The sequence below is a fragment of the Podarcis raffonei genome, chromosome 12 (genome assembly GCF_027172205.1).
Source record: "Podarcis raffonei isolate rPodRaf1 chromosome 12, rPodRaf1.pri, whole genome shotgun sequence".
NCBI lineage: Eukaryota > Metazoa > Chordata > Lepidosauria > Squamata > Lacertidae > Podarcis > Podarcis raffonei.
In genome coordinates, this window is record NC_070613.1 from 13,062,857 (window position 1) to 13,076,543 (window position 13,687).

Consider the following 13,687-nt stretch of genomic DNA (forward strand, 5'->3'; position numbering starts at 1 on the left):
TAGTGCAGCATCAGCATTTGGGCATATATTTGATCTACGCCTGCTGATCCAGCTAGTGAGATGCGCAGAGATCAGTTTTCTCTGCTCTCTTGGCCTCTGGTGTGGGGTGGAATGGCAAGTTTCCTGCTAGCTCAAAATATCCACACATTAGTTTTACACTCTGTTTTCTCTCCAGGCTGTACAGTGAGCAACACAGTTCAGTGCACAGGAAATATACGCAGTCTGTTGTAATCGGTTGCAGTTGCAAAATTAAAGGCCTGCATACAGCCCTCTAACACTGAAATACTATAAAAACATAGATTTTATGTACAGTGGTACCTCGGGTTACATACGCTTCAGGTTACATACGCTTCAGGTTACACACTCCGCTAACCTAGAAATAGTGCTTCAGGTTAAGAACTTTGCTTCAGGATAAGAACAGAAATCGGGCTCTGGCGGTGCAGCGGCAGCAGGAGGCCCCATTAGCTAAAGAGGTGCTTCAGGTTAAGAACAGTTTCAGGTTAAGTACGGACCTCTGGAATGAATGAAGTACTTAACCTGAGGTACCACTGTATCTCAGAAGTTTGGCGTTGCATTTTCGATGCACTATCAGTATATGTATGCATTTAATTTGAGGCATTTATGCAATGTTTGATCAGCATTGATCAGTGCCCCCATTTTAAAATGCAGTATGAAAGAAAGCAGCATTAAAATCAATGGGCCTGATCCAGCTAAAAATCAAACATAAAGGGACTTTTAGTCTGATCCAGCTAGAGTTAAGAATTGTGTGCTTATAATGGGGGAAAGTCCTTACTTAAGATTATCAGCCTTCTGTGATATGAAGCCATTTAGCAACCCTCAACCTCTGCACTAGGAATGTCATCGCTGGTTGACTTTATACCTGTTCTTAAGGCACAGGAGCATGCACAAAAAACCTGGAAATCCTAATTCTATCTGCTTCATTTTAAATGAGTTGTGAATTGGTTTTGTTCCGCATAAAGCCTAGGAAAAATTGACACACAGAGCCTTAAAGCCAGCTCTTTGGTTCAAGGAATCGATGCAGATCTCAAGTACAAAACCGTTTTATTTTACATTACCTTTGGGACATTGGGAGAAGCCGATTAATAACTTAGCATGCATAAGTAGAGGTATTTCTCTTTAACTCTTTTTATAAATACAATGTACAAAAATAAAGACAATACAGTCCTCCCAAGATTCCCAGCAGATCCAAGCTTCGTGGTCGTAAGTTTCCCAGATTGCTTCTTATAAAGCATAAAAACTCTCAATACTGTCGAAGAGAAGAGGCAAAGCGGTCCAAAGAGCCACATGTCCAGTGTCAGCTTTCAACACGGTGGCACTGACCTAATAGAACAGGGAATCGTTAATCAGGGCTGCAGAAAAGAGACGACTCTAGCTTTCGGTACTATCTGTATTGGGTTCTGGGGGGTGCCCATCAGCTGTGCCTTGTGAACTGAATTTTTTCACTGAGAGACATTACCAGGTCTGGGGGTTGGCTCTTCTGACAAAGAGCTGGCGACTTAACATTCCCAACCAACCACTAGAGGACAATGTGGTTTTACACTCCTGATCATTGAGCAATGCTGAGGAGGAGCTAAAGGAGTGAATAGTGCAGGGCAAAAATGGGAAGGTCAAGCCACAGGCCGATTAAGCAGGAGTGAACTGTCAGCCCTATTTTCCTTAAAGGCCCAGAAGCTTCTCGCCAGTGTGGTGTAGTGGTTAAGAGCAGTGGACTCGTAATCTGGTGAACTGGGTTCGCTTCCCCGCTCCTCCACATGCAGCTGCTGGGTGACCTTGGGCCAGTCACACTTCTCTGAAGTCTCTCAGCCCCACTCACCTCACAGGGTGTTTGTTGTGGGGGATGAAGGAGAATGTTGGCCCCTTTGAGACTCCTTAGGGTAGTGATAAAGTGAGATATAAAATCCAAACTCTTCTTCTTCTTCTATACTATTTATACAACCATGCTGGGCCTTTGATTCTTTTTAAAAATATGTTTCATTGCTGGCTGTTGGAATTATTTGTTTTAGTGTGGTCACGGAAGGGAGGTTTTATTTATTATATATTGTAATGTTGTTGTGACTTAATACTGTTTGCAAGATGGGGGGGAGCTGTCAAAGAGCAGTCCATACAATTATTAAAAGTCAATTTTAAACAATAACAATCGGATTAAGAGAACTCTGATGTGCTAAGTGTAAAGGACTGGCTGGGCAAAGAGGAATGGTGGAAGGCACCAGCCAAGAATCCCTCAAGGGAAACCCCAGAGGAGGAAGGCTCAGAGCCCAGGGATCCATGATGGAACACCGAAGAGAGGTCAGAGGGGCTGGATGCTGAAGGGGCAACAGGGCAAAGTGATCAGGAAGAGCCTGCGACAAGGAGCAGTTCAGACTCTGAGGCTGAAGCAGTGGAGGGGGGTCAAGAGGCTGTTGAAGACTCCAGGGAGTCTCCATCTCCTGTTGCGCAGACCTCCCCTCCCCATTGGTCCCCAAGAATGCACAGAAAAATGAGGAGAGCAGGAAAGAGGCCACAGGTGTGTAGACGCAGCTTGAGACTGTTTGTGAAACATCTGGGAGAGGAGAAAGAGTGGAAGGCAGAGAACCTTCAGTTCTGCCTACTGCTCCATAGGGGCAAGACCTACCGGGCAGTGTTGCTGAGTTGTATGCCATTTCCTCGAATTGTTAGCTGCACAGACAGTGGAGTCCTGTGCCTTTCATGCTGACCCACGTTTGACTCAAGCCCTGACACTAAGCCTGAGCCCATGGGGGGGGGGGAGGCAGGAGACTGAGGAACATGACTGTGTAAACTGGGGAGAGCAGGGTTAGTTGCACATGGAGCGCCATTGGGGCCAGTAAAGTCAGTTGCATGGAGGACAATGAGAGCATTTTACTTTAGACCAGCCTTCACCAACCTGCCACCCTCCAGATGTGTTGGACTACAACTCCCATCAGCCCCAGGAAGCATCACCATGGTCTCATATGGCCATGCTGGCTTGGGCTGATGGGAATTGCAGTCCAAAAGCACCTGCAGGGCACCAGCTTACACACAGAGCAACAAACACACGTGGGGTTGGGAAAGGATTTTCTCCTGAACCAGTGCAAGGAAGGTGGCTCTTGGCTCTGGGATCCAAGTCTTCAGGGAGCTGAGGTGGGGGGCAATTGTGGGTGGGCTCCCCCATGCCGTCCATGGGGCTGCCTCCCATCCTCATCCCCGTCAGAGCAGTCAGGAGACCCATAGGGGCAGCAGTGTCCGGGCCGATCTTCCTCCTCCTCCTCTTCTTCATCATCCTCTTCCTCATCGTCCTCTTCCTCCCGGTCACTGTCCCTGAGTTCCTGCAAGCGGCGCCCTCCATTGTTTTTCTCTGGGGCCCCCGCAGGCAGCACCTCATCCCCCACTTTGTCCTCCCCAACATTTCCTCCTTTCTGCTTCTCCGCCTCCTGAGCCGCCTGTTCCTTGGCCTTCTTGCTCCGCTTCCACTTCATACGCCGGTTCTGGAACCAGATCTTTACCTGGAGAGAGGAAGGTGGAAATAGCACACAATGTGATCAGGCGACATACATGGGATCAGACCTATAGCATGAGGAACAAGGTCTGTCACAGAACGAGCCAGCAGTAAATCACACCGTTCAAAGTTGGAGTCAACTCTTTATTAGCAAAAACACAATCTCCACAGACTTGGTTGAGGGTCAGGCCTGACAAGCACAGAAGCTAATTCCCGGTGGCCTTACTGCATGAAAATCAGCTGCTGAGACTGGCTCCCTACAGCCATCTAAGTCCTCTCCTCTCCAGGGCTATTCCCAAGCAATCAGAGACTATGCCTGCATACAGTCTGTCACTGCTCTGCTCGTTTCAACCCCATTCTGGTTCTGGGAGACAAATGGGGAGAGGAGTTTGTTGCAGCAGGAGGGAGAAATACCCATGACTCTTCACCAGCCTGACTCATCTCTGCCTCTTGACCTCCCTCCTCTCCCGCTTCAGCTTCTGCCTCAGAGAGAGAGAGAGAGAGAGAGAGAGAGAGAGAGTGAGTGGTGTAGTGGTTAAGAGGGGTGGACTTGTAATCTGGGGAACCGGGTTCGCGTCTCCGCTCCTCCACAGGCAGCTGCTGGGTGACCTTGGGCCAGTCACACTTCTCTGAAGTCTCTCCGCCTCACTCGCCTCACAGAGTGTTTGTTGTGGGGGAGGAAGGGAAAGGAGAATGTTAGCCGCTTTGAGACTCCTTCAGGTAGTGATAAAGCAGGATATCAAATCCAAATTGATTCTGGATTTCTCTCTGCCAGCTTTGACTGTTTGAAGAATGAAAAAACTGGAAAGATGGTTCGTAATTTTTTAAATAAATCTATCAAGGGAAGGCTTCCACATGGCATCTGCATTTACCAAGATAGCATGAGCTTGGGCGCTTTACTAATCTTAGGGCCACACTCTCTTGGGGGCCCCAAAAAAACATACTTCTTCTTAATTGTATATCACTATTAATATACTTCTTCTTAATTGTATCTCAGTTCAACAATTAGTTTGATAAAATACATATTTTGTTATGTATCATGTGGCTTTAGATACCTATTAGGTCCATAAATTACCATATAGCATATATTCAACACAAAAAACAGCAACAATTTGTTGTTGACAAAGGACTGCTGGACATATAAAGGGCCCCATTACCTTCAGTAGCTTAGGGCCTCATCAAACCTAAATCCAGCCCTGGTCAAGGCTGAAGGGAGCTGAAGTCCAACAACTGCTAGGGGGGCATAGACTCCCCTCCCATTCCCCCCAATAATTTTTATTGTTTTTCATTCAAATAAATAACATAACTACAGTAACTTGTCCAGTGATATATTAATACGCTTCATATGCAATACATAGTACATAAGCAATATGTTTATTTATTTGTGTATTATCAATTCAAGTAGCCTCCGCACAGAGATTCTTGTGTTGAGGGTGGAATAACAGTATCTTCTGTCTCATTTATAAAGGAAAAGAAAGGAAACCGAATCTCACCAACAGGGTCTGTCCTTGAAGTGCTTCTAATTAAGTCTTTTGTGGCAAGTAAGTCATTTCAATTGAGCCACATTCCAAATGCTATTTAACCAGATTTCATTGGGGATTTCTATAGGTTGTTTCCAATATTGGGCTATTGTTAACAGGGCTGCTAGTAACCGGGGGGGCGGGGGGAGATACTAAATCTCAGCATCTAAGGTTATTGTTTAAATTTGAGTCTAATGATAACAAGGCAAGAGCCAACTTGGGTGAGAGGCGTTGCTGTGTAATTGTGGAAATAATGTGAAAACCTGTTTCGCAAAAGGAGTATACCAACGCAATGTACAACTCCACAAATGCATGAAAACATGAGCCTATCTCTCCACAACCTTTCCAGCACAGCAGGGAGATGCTGTTTTTTATTTTGGCTAGACATGATGGAGCCCAGTGCCAGCAAAACATAATTTTGAGAGAAGCCTCCTGCAGACAGGCAGAAATTGTTCATAGGGATGGGTGGTGCCAAATTGATTCCCATTTATGATCTGCAGTTATGATCCCTATGCCTCCCCCCCACCCTCCATAATGTCCGGAGGCCTCCTATATCGCCTGTGTGTTGTTCTAAAAGAATCCTTTAAATTAAACCCACCTTAGATTTAAAGACGGAAGGAAGACACAGAGAAACATAGTATGCTACACCGAGTCAGACTATTGGTCTATTTCGTTCAGTAATGTCTACAGTGATTGGCTGCAGCACTCCAGGATTTTAGATGGTGCCAGGGATTGATCTGAGGACCATCTGCATGAAAAGCAGCTGCTCCACCCCTGACTCAAGGCCTTCCCCCCACGAAATAGCACCACACATTCCCCCTAAGAAGTAAACCATGTTGAATTCAGTGGACTCAGTGCCAGATAAGTGACAATAGGATTGCAGCCTTGATAGATAGATAGATAGATAGATAGATAGATAGATGATAGATAGATAGATAGATAGATAGATAGATAGATAGATGATAGATATAGATAGATATAGATAATTTATTACGGTCAAAGACCAGCTCGCATAACACAATAATAACAGCGTTCATAAAGATAAAATATAATAGCTCATAAGTTAAATTGAGATATATATACATACACCCCTACAACTGAAATTTGGGCTACCATAAAAATTGACCCTGAGGCGCCCCAAAGGGCGACTTCAGCATTTCCCTAGTAGGCTATTTTATTCTAGAGGATGATCTGTGCCTACAAATCTGAGCGCAGAATCTGGCTACCAGCCAGGAGCCTTTATTGCATTTCCAAGTTTCGAAAAGGGCCTGGAGCACTGGAATGGCAGGGTGGGGTGCTTTGTAATGTAAACAGAAACCAAACGACACACTATTCCGCTCCCCCTGTTCATATTTTGGCTGAAATGAGAAAGGAAAGCCGTGGACTCAAAAGTGCGGACCCGAGCGCTGACTTGGTGGTGAGCTGATTGGACCTCAAGGGGGCGCTTATTTATTCAGGTTCCTCCTGCCTGCGGAAGATGCGCAGCGAGCCCAGCAAGGCAAAAGCCCCTTCCTCTGCAGGTGATCCCCCTCCTTTGCTGAATCCAGCTCCCTTCTCTCTTCCTCCTCCTCCTCCTCCCTTCCCCAGCAAGACACTCACCTGCGTCTCGGTGAGCATGAGAGACGTGGCCACCTCGAAGCGCTTCGGCCGGGACAGGTACTTGTTCAGCTTGAACTGATGCTCCAGTTCCAGCAGCTGCTGGCTAGTGAAGGCCGTGCGGGGCCGCCGGCACTTGCCCAGCAGGTTGGACTGTGCTTGGGCTGAGGAGGGAGAGAGGAAAGGAGAAGGCGTGAGAGAGGACGAGGAGCGAGGAGCGCGCCACCCCCTGCATCCCTCCAGCCGCGCTCCGTTGCGCAGGGGCTTCCTCCATCCTGGGAACAGCGGCGGAGCTCAGGACCCTCCGGGAGAAACTGATCCAGTACAGCTGGGCGTGAAACGGAGATGCGATTAAGGGAGGAGGAAAGGCGGTCTAGAAAGACACACAGCAACAAGATCGGGGGCGAGAGGACAGACTTCCTGCATCTTCTGTTTATGTAAATCAAACTGGGAATTGTTATGGAAAATTCTCAGAATAACTAACCCTATGGAAACCCTCTCTCTGGGGTTATTTCCGTCTGGTCAAGACCCCCTCCTCCTGCCTTCTCTTCCTTTGTTTTCGCCCGAGTCGAATTTTGGACTGTAAGCTCCGCGGGGCGGAGACATGGTCGCCTGGACTCGACGGCGTCTTATGTTGCTTTAGGAACAGGAAAATGAACAGCCCCCACCTCCTCTAGGTCTCGGGTCCCACGGAGCGCTTTGCCCCGCTAGCCTCCCCTCAGCTTCTTGCTATCCGGATATACTGACCTAGGCAGCATGCGGACTGAGGACACACCATATATTTAAATCATTTTAATATATGACAAAATGACAAAGAATCATGTTGTTCTTATGGCTGTCCTAATATCCACTAATCCGTCTAAATTCTCCTCTCTCTCTCTTTTTTTTAAGTCATCTGCCCTAGTTGCCATCACTGCAGCTTGTAGTTCCGCCGGTTAGCGATGCATTTTTATTTTTATTTTACATTTATTGCATCTACATAGCATTTATTGCATTTATGTTTCGTCTTTCCAGAACCTATCTCTCTTAGCATTTCTGAATGCGCCTCCTGTATCAGTGTACACACACACACACACACACACACACACACACAAAATGCCCCTTTCCACAGCACAATCGTATACATCTTTACTCAAACGCAAGTCACTTCGAGTTCAGTAGTGGGTATAAGATTGCAGCCGCAATCAATGCATGAATGAGGTTAGGGAGCAAGTCCCTCTGATCATCCTGGGACTTCCTCCGGAGCATCGAGTTGCCCTGCGCAGGAAAGTATGGAAGGAGCGTCTCCACCCCCATCGTTCTGCCCGGACACTGAGGTCCAGCGCCGAGGGCCTTCTGGCGGTTCCCTCATTGGAGAAGCAAAGCTACAGGGAAGCAGGCAGAGGGCCTTCTCGGTAGTGGCGCCCGCCCAGTGGAATGCCCTCCCATCAGATGTCAAAGAGAAGAACCACCTGACATTCAGAAGACATCTTAAGGCAGCCGTGTTCAGGGAAGTTTTTAATGTGTGACCTTTGAGTGTATTTTTTGTCTCTGTGGAAGCCGCCCAGAGTGGCTGGGGAAGCCCAGCCAGACGGGCGGGGTACAAATAAATTATTATTATTATTATTATTATTATTATTATTATTATTATTATTATTGAGAGCGCGGGCCGGGCTAGGAGCAGCGGAGGCTGAGACATTTGTGCGGATCAGAGCGGATTATCTCACACCCAACTGCTCCTCATCATAACATCTTTCAGATCCATGATGCTATCTCACATCTAGGAAAGAGGGGAAGTGATTTAGCTGTATAGGTTTGGGCACAATAATTTAATTCTATTTTTAAGAACTGTTTTTTAAAGGATTCCTTAAAAAATATTCCGGCAGAAGCACAATATTGGTCGCGGAAGGATGAGGCCAGAAAGGGCATCCAGCTACAGCTTCCTCTGAGCCTGTAGCCTCGGTCTGAAGTCATGCTCTGATGTCAAACGGTGATTCATGGACACGGAAGAAGAAAGTCAAAGGGAGAGATGTGTATAAGAGAAGCCCGCTGGATCAGGCCAATGACCCATCGAGTCCAGATGCCTGCGAGAAGCCCAGAACAGGACATGAGCGCAACAGCCCCCTCCTCCTCTTCCTTAGGATCCCGACCAACTCATATGCAGAGACACATATGCGGACACGCGAAACCTTTAAAGCTCATTCTTTCCTTCAAAGGATTCTGGGCACTGTAGTTCATCCTTCGTAGAGTTACAATTCCCAGCATTCTTTAGCCAACTGCAAGTGCCCAGAATTCTCTGAATGCGCCTTGAAGGTCTGGTGGAAGAAAACAGTGGCCTGCGCGGCGTTGCTAGCCTTCTCCTCTGTGAATTGGCCCGATCCTCTTCTCATGCTCGCCTTGCAGATCGCGAGGCTAGGACTGGACCGTCGCAAAAGCGCTAGGGCGAACGCCAAGGCAGGCAGCGGAGAAACTCGCCGCCCTTCCGACGGCCCTTGGCTTGGCAAGTCCTAGGGAACCCCAACCAGGAGAAGTTTGCAAACGGGACTTCCTTCTCAGTTTCTCCTCCTCCTCCAAATCCTGGGCTTCACCTGGAAGGGTGATCCGTTCGAGGAGAGGCCTCGCTTCCCCAGATGGCTCTCGCTGACCCCGCGCCCTGTTGGGTCTCTAGACATCTCCTTTCTCACTGAGGGAGCCCACCTCTCCGCCAAGCCAAAAGCCGCGGGAAAAGCGAGCCTTCCCTCTAGCGAGCCAGCCAGCCAGCCCTGTCCCCCCGCCGGGTCTTGCTCGCCCCCGAAGGGCTCCTGGCCGCGGCAAAGCCCGCAGAGCGCCGGGAGATGGAAGCGCGGCGCTCCGACGGGGCGCCCTGGACCGAGGGAAGGGCTTCGCACAATCCCAGCCGGAGAAGCCGGACGGTGGGGCGGCCTCGGGGCGGGGTCACCAAGCCCATTCTCTGATTTCCCAAGAGATAAGGATTGGGAGAAAGTGAAAGGGGCGCGATCCGAGGGCTCAGGAGAGCTCGGGCCCACCCCCACCGCACTGAGGGAGAAGGGTAAGGGGCAAGCCGTTGGCGGCTTTCAACTAACGCCCCCTTTTAAGCAATGGTGCCCCTTTTATTCTCAAACTGACCCTCGAACCGGACTTTTTAATTAAAAGGAGGACTCTTGGGGAATCGATCTGAGAAGAAAAGGCCACAGAGAGCAGACTCCGAAATGACATTTCCCCCCCTTCCTTGACTAAATATAGAACCAAAACATACCCCACTACCATTCCAAAAGACTTTTGGAAATAAACGAGGGCTCTTCTGTAAGCGGCGTGGAAAACGAGAGACGTTTTCCTCGACCCAGTACGAATTAAAAGTCCTGTTTTCTAGGGCACTGTCTGGCAGCCAAACGAATGGTCTGCATTTGGGTGTGTTCTGTTCCGCCCGGATTAGGGTCGTCAGTTTCCACCAACTGATATCGGGGATATCAATGTAACTCTCCTCTTGTTAATATTGCCCTGTAAATACACCATGGAATTAAAATCCTGCTATCCATGGTGGGCTTTGACGGAACAAGCGCTCAGTCTTGAGAGGTTTCATCAGTCTTCTGCGACTTGTTTGTTGTTAAAAATGTGGAAGGCTTATTATGCTAAATAAACTAAATAATTTTAGGAAAAACGTGGTAATTTTAGGAAAAACGTGGCAAGCTAAATAATTTTAGAAAAAAACGTGTAAAAGAAAAATGTAACAGAAATAAATCCTGAGAATGTTCCGCTTTCTTGTCGCGTCAAAGAGAGGGATCTAAACGCTGATATAGCTGCAACCCGGTATTTTGCTAGAAAGCAAATCCGCGTTGCCTAAATCTGTTATCTAACAACCAGGTCTTTTGTGATCGCCTTCAAAACTTCAAAGCCACGTTTTTTCTAACCGGAATTGAACATAGGTAGATACAGGCCACCTTTAACCCTCGTCGATTTCAATATCAATGCTTAATTTTTATTTATTTGTTGCTGTACTGAACCCGCTGTATATCAGCCCCACCACCGCTTTGGGTACTTTTAGAGGATTCCTTTCAACAGAACAATTAGTTTTATTTGCAGGAAACCTCTTAAAATATCAGAATAGTAGTAGGCATTTTTTCTCTCTCCCTTAGATTCCCAGAGCCTCCTGCCACGTGCAAACAGCACCGCCGAGGCGGTTTTCGCACCCCGGCGTGATTTCCCCAAGCCTCCCGTTATGGTCTTTCTTCGGGCTGTTTGTTCACACGTGCGTTTTATTTGCGGGAGCAGGAATTTTGACAGCTTCCCTAATTATTACTTTTTCCTGTCGGAAGGGCCTCTTCTTTTCTTCTCCTTCAAAAAGGGACGGGGGGGATAAGAAACAAGTAACTCTCTCCCCCCCCCTTTGACGAATTATCAAGAAAAGTAAGCCTAACTGAGCTGCACTGCTTTTATAGCAAAGTTAACATCAAGTAACCAACACGCCATTATATCTGCGAGGTCGCTTCTCTCGAGTTATTCTTAAAATGAAATAATAATAATAATAATAATAATAATAATAATAATAATATGGCTTTACTGAATGATTATTGCACAGAGAGGGGGGAATACCAGAAATAGCCTCACCGAGGCCTAGCTACAATTTTACCCCAAATAATACAAATCTTGGTAGGGAATATTAAGAGGTCAGTCTTTTGGAGACACACCAGCCCGTGTGTGCAAGAACAGCTAATGGTTTGGCTTCGATATTCCAGTGCTCCCTATACAGTTAAGAACACGTATTAGGGATATTATAGGAGGGATGTCGGGCGCATACTCGGGGGGGGAGTATTTTAAGATCCCGACATTCTCAAGGGAAGTCAGTCCAAACAAAGCACAAGGTTAACCCTTCCGTTGAAATAAATGGGACTTAATGGGGACCGGATCATCCCCACGGCCTTTTTTTAAAAAACGAAGCTCTGAAATTGTCCCCATGAAACCCTAAATCAGTTCCTAGGTAGGGCGAAGGACAACCACCGGACTGGCTAATCCGATGCATACGCGGTTTAGGCTCCAGTGAGTCGGCCTCTGCCCTGTGCACAATATTTGGGCTTTTACGCGTCACCCAACCCTTCCCGCTGCTTCTCGCCTTCGTCCGTGTTTGATTCCCAAACGACCGAACCCCCAAAGCACGCGTCTTGCAGGTTTAAAGACCGCCCCGCTGGGAAATTGCCTTTTCCTTCCTTGTTGAGAGGAGCCGCTCCTCCCCAGGGCCACCTCGGCTTTCCCAAGGGCGACATTCCTTTTAGCGGGGGTCTCCCTCGCTCACCCCCAAAACCCCATCCAAATACACCATCCTCGATCAGCCAGAGAGCGTCTTTCTATCGCAAAGGAGGAAGGGCGAGGAACAGAATCAAGGGAGGCGCCATCGGCCGCATTTAGGCCCCAGCTACTGCCTGGCAGCGAGAAAAACGGATAACAAAGGAAAGATCGCGGCTCCCTTGTCCTTAAATTACATATTCCAGAGGGACAGAGTCTATATCATAGGTGTGTGAGCGTTCACACAATAGTATCCGTGCTGCTTAGGTATGCATCTTGCACCCCTCTCTCTGGGAAACCCAGCCAGATGGGTGGGGTATAAATAATAAAATTAAAATTAAATATAAAACGCACACACAGCAAGAGCAGCACGCATTTAGTGGTGCGCCCGCAAGCTCACGCACATTATTATTATTATTATTATTATTATTATTATGGATCTTTTGTCCGATCTCTCTCTCGGTGCTACTCACAGTTAAAGTCGGGCATCTTGGGCAGGATCATGCCGGCGGTGGAGGCCCGCAGCCACTGGTCCAGCTGGAAAGTGCCGGCGCTCAGCTTGATGGGGTCGGCGGCCGGGTGCGAGGGCTGCACCTGCGAGTAGGAGTAGGAGAGCGCCGGGTGCTGCGAGGCCAGCGCGGCCGCCGCCGCCGGGTAGCCGTACATGGGGTGGCCGTAGAGGGCGGCTTGCGGGTGGAGGCCGGCGCCGCCTTGCGGGTGCAGCCCCAGGGCGGCGTGGGGGTGCGCGTGGGGGTGGGCGTGGGGGTGCGGGTGCGCGTGGGGACCCCCCGCCGCGCCTCCCCCGCCGCCCAGGAAGCCCGGCTTGGGCACCAGCCCGCAGTGCGCGCCCAGGAGCCGAGGCGGCGAGGGGCTGTCGGTGCGCAGGCCCTCGACGGACGAGGGCGGAGGCTCCGCCGAGGACGGCGGGCTGCAGCTGGAGCTGGAGCTGGCGCTGGAGCTGCTGGATCGCGAGCTGGCGTGGCCCGACAGCGAGGTGACCAGCGCCAGAGGCGACGTCTGAGCCGTCGAGGCCGCAGCCTTGGGAGGATCCACGGCCAGCAGCGCGTCGATGCGGAAATTCTTGGATTTCTCCATCCCGGCGGCGCGGGCTTAGACGGCTTCGGAGAGGCTCATGGGGTCGCCTTGCAAGCAGCAGCTCCGGAGGAGGAGGAAGGGGAGAAAACCCAAGGCAGCGGCGGATCAGCCCCAGCCCGCAGCAGCCCCACCATCCGCGCAACTTGCGCCCCTTCCGCGGAGATTGCACGGATGCACCGAAAGTCTCCCCCACCCCTCCAGGGGAAAGCGCTCCTTCTCTCAACGCTCTGGCGAAAGCGCTCCGGACCTGCTGGCTGGGCTCACTTGAAGGCTCGGGAGAGGCTCCCATTGGCCCTCCGGAGAGGCAGGGCACCATTGGTCGCCGGAGAGGCGATCCGGAGCAGCCGATTGGCCTCGGCACACAGCTGTCAAGGATGCTGGGATGCTAGGTCCCGCCCACCTGAGGGGAGCTTCCTGCTCTTTTTGGCCAGGGGGGCTGGAGGGAGAAGGAGAGAGAGCGCTGACGGTTTACGCAAAACGCTTCATCAGACGGGTTTCCCATAGAAGGGAAAGGATATTTTTTTCCCCTGCCTTCAACAACAGCGAAGGAATCGCGTCTCTAAGTTTCTTTCCTAAGTTATGATGCTCCGTCTGGCTGCGAGAGCGACATGCTCTAACCTTAATTAGTGGGGAGAAGGAAACTTCTCTTTGCTTTTCTCAGCTACTGAAAGTTATTTGGGCAATTCACGCAGCTAGGCGAGGGCTGAGGCTCTGTGTTTGTGTGTGA

At 49.4% G+C, this 13,687-nt stretch overlaps 1 protein-coding gene across 1 annotated transcript; it reads right to left on the bottom strand.

Annotated features, from left to right (window-relative positions):
• Window positions 1-1,045: 1,045 nt before the first annotated feature.
• MNX1 (motor neuron and pancreas homeobox 1) lies at window positions 1,046-13,205 on the bottom strand. The gene is made up of 3 exons (XM_053410260.1): window positions 12,339-13,205; window positions 6,613-6,773; window positions 1,046-3,500 (listed from the first exon to the last, which is right to left on the bottom strand). Exons 1-3 carry the CDS (start codon window positions 12,958-12,960, stop codon window positions 3,126-3,128), a joined length of 1,158 nt encoding a protein of 385 aa, XP_053266235.1. The 5' UTR covers window positions 12,961-13,205; the 3' UTR covers window positions 1,046-3,125.
• Between the last annotated feature and the right edge of the window lie 482 nt (window positions 13,206-13,687).

What these genes read in the sequence shown, in the direction of transcription:
- MNX1 (XM_053410260.1), bottom strand. Translation starts at nt 12,960, where the DNA reads ATGGAGAAATCCAAGAATTTCCGCATCGACGCGCTGCTGGCCGTGGAT. An exon ending in CAAGATGCCCGACTTTAACT is followed by an intron (nt 6,774 to 12,338) that starts GTGAGTAGCACC and finishes CTCCCTCCTCAG; the next exon opens with CCCAAGCACAGTCCAACCTG. An exon ending in TCATGCTCACCGAGACGCAG is followed by an intron (nt 3,501 to 6,612) that starts GTGAGTGTCTTG and finishes TCCTCTCTCCAG; the next exon opens with GTAAAGATCTGGTTCCAGAA.